At 38.2% G+C, this 939-nt stretch overlaps 1 protein-coding gene across 1 annotated transcript; it reads right to left on the bottom strand.

Moving 5' to 3' along the window:
• Positions 1 to 6: 6 nt before the first annotated feature.
• On the bottom strand, positions 7 to 933 carry LOC109593662 (uncharacterized; the record flags this gene model as incomplete). The annotated part of the gene is made up of 9 exons (XM_020008644.1): positions 918 to 933; positions 808 to 858; positions 700 to 750; positions 590 to 640; positions 482 to 532; positions 372 to 422; positions 262 to 312; positions 152 to 202; positions 7 to 94 (listed from the first exon to the last, which is right to left on the bottom strand). Coding segments are annotated over exons 1-9 (460 nt in total), but the record flags the coding sequence as incomplete, so codon positions are not given.
• Between the last annotated feature and the right edge of the window lie 6 nt (positions 934 to 939).

The following is a 939-nucleotide window of genomic DNA, read 5'->3' as shown; positions in this document are numbered from 1 at the left end:
AAGAGCATATAAATAGACTGGACAACATAATACATGTACATACTTGTACTATGAGCATCGTCTTCTTCCTCGCTGTCATACTGACCATTTGAGTCTACAATAAAGGGAAAGAGCGTATAAATAGACTGGACAACATAATACATGTACATACTTGTACTATGAGCATCGTCTTCTTCCTCGCTGTCATACAGACCATTTGAGTCTACAATAAAGGGAAAGAGCGTATAAATAGACGGGACAACATAATACACATGTACATACTTGTACTATGAGCATCGTCTTCTTCCTCGCTGTCATACTGACCATTTGAGTCTACAGTAAAGGGAAAGAGCATATAAATAGACGGGACAACATAATACACATGTACATACTTGTACTATGAGCATCGTCTTCTTCCTCGCTGTCATACTGACCATTTGAGTCTACAGTAAAGGGAAAGAGCATATAAATAGACGGGACAACATAATACACATGTACATACTTGTGCTATGAGCATCGTCTTCTTCCTTGCTGTCATACTGACCATTTGAGTCTACAGTAAAGGGAAAGAGCATATAAATAGACTGGACAACATAATACATGTACATACTTGTGCTATGAGCATCGTCTTCTTCCTCGCTGTCATACAGACCATTTGAGTCTACAATAAAGGGAAAGAGCGTATAAATAGACGGGACAACATAATACACATGTACATACTTGTACTATGAGCATCGTCTTCTTCCTCGCTGTCATACTGACCATTTGAGTCTACAGTAAAGGGAAAGAGCATATAAATAGACTGGACAACATAATACATGTACATACTTGTGCTATGAGCATCGTCTTCTTCCTCGCTGTCATACTGACCATTTGAGTCTACAATAAAGGGAAAGAGCATATAAATAGACTGGACATCAAAATACACATGTACATACTTGTACTATGAGCATCATCTTC

The sequence above is a fragment of the Amphimedon queenslandica genome, unplaced genomic scaffold (genome assembly GCF_000090795.2).
Source record: "Amphimedon queenslandica unplaced genomic scaffold, v1.1 AMPQUscaffold_308_Cont27669, whole genome shotgun sequence".
In the NCBI taxonomy this organism is placed as follows: domain Eukaryota; kingdom Metazoa; phylum Porifera; class Demospongiae; order Haplosclerida; family Niphatidae; genus Amphimedon; species Amphimedon queenslandica.
This window is presented reverse-complemented; position numbering and strand designations above follow the sequence as displayed.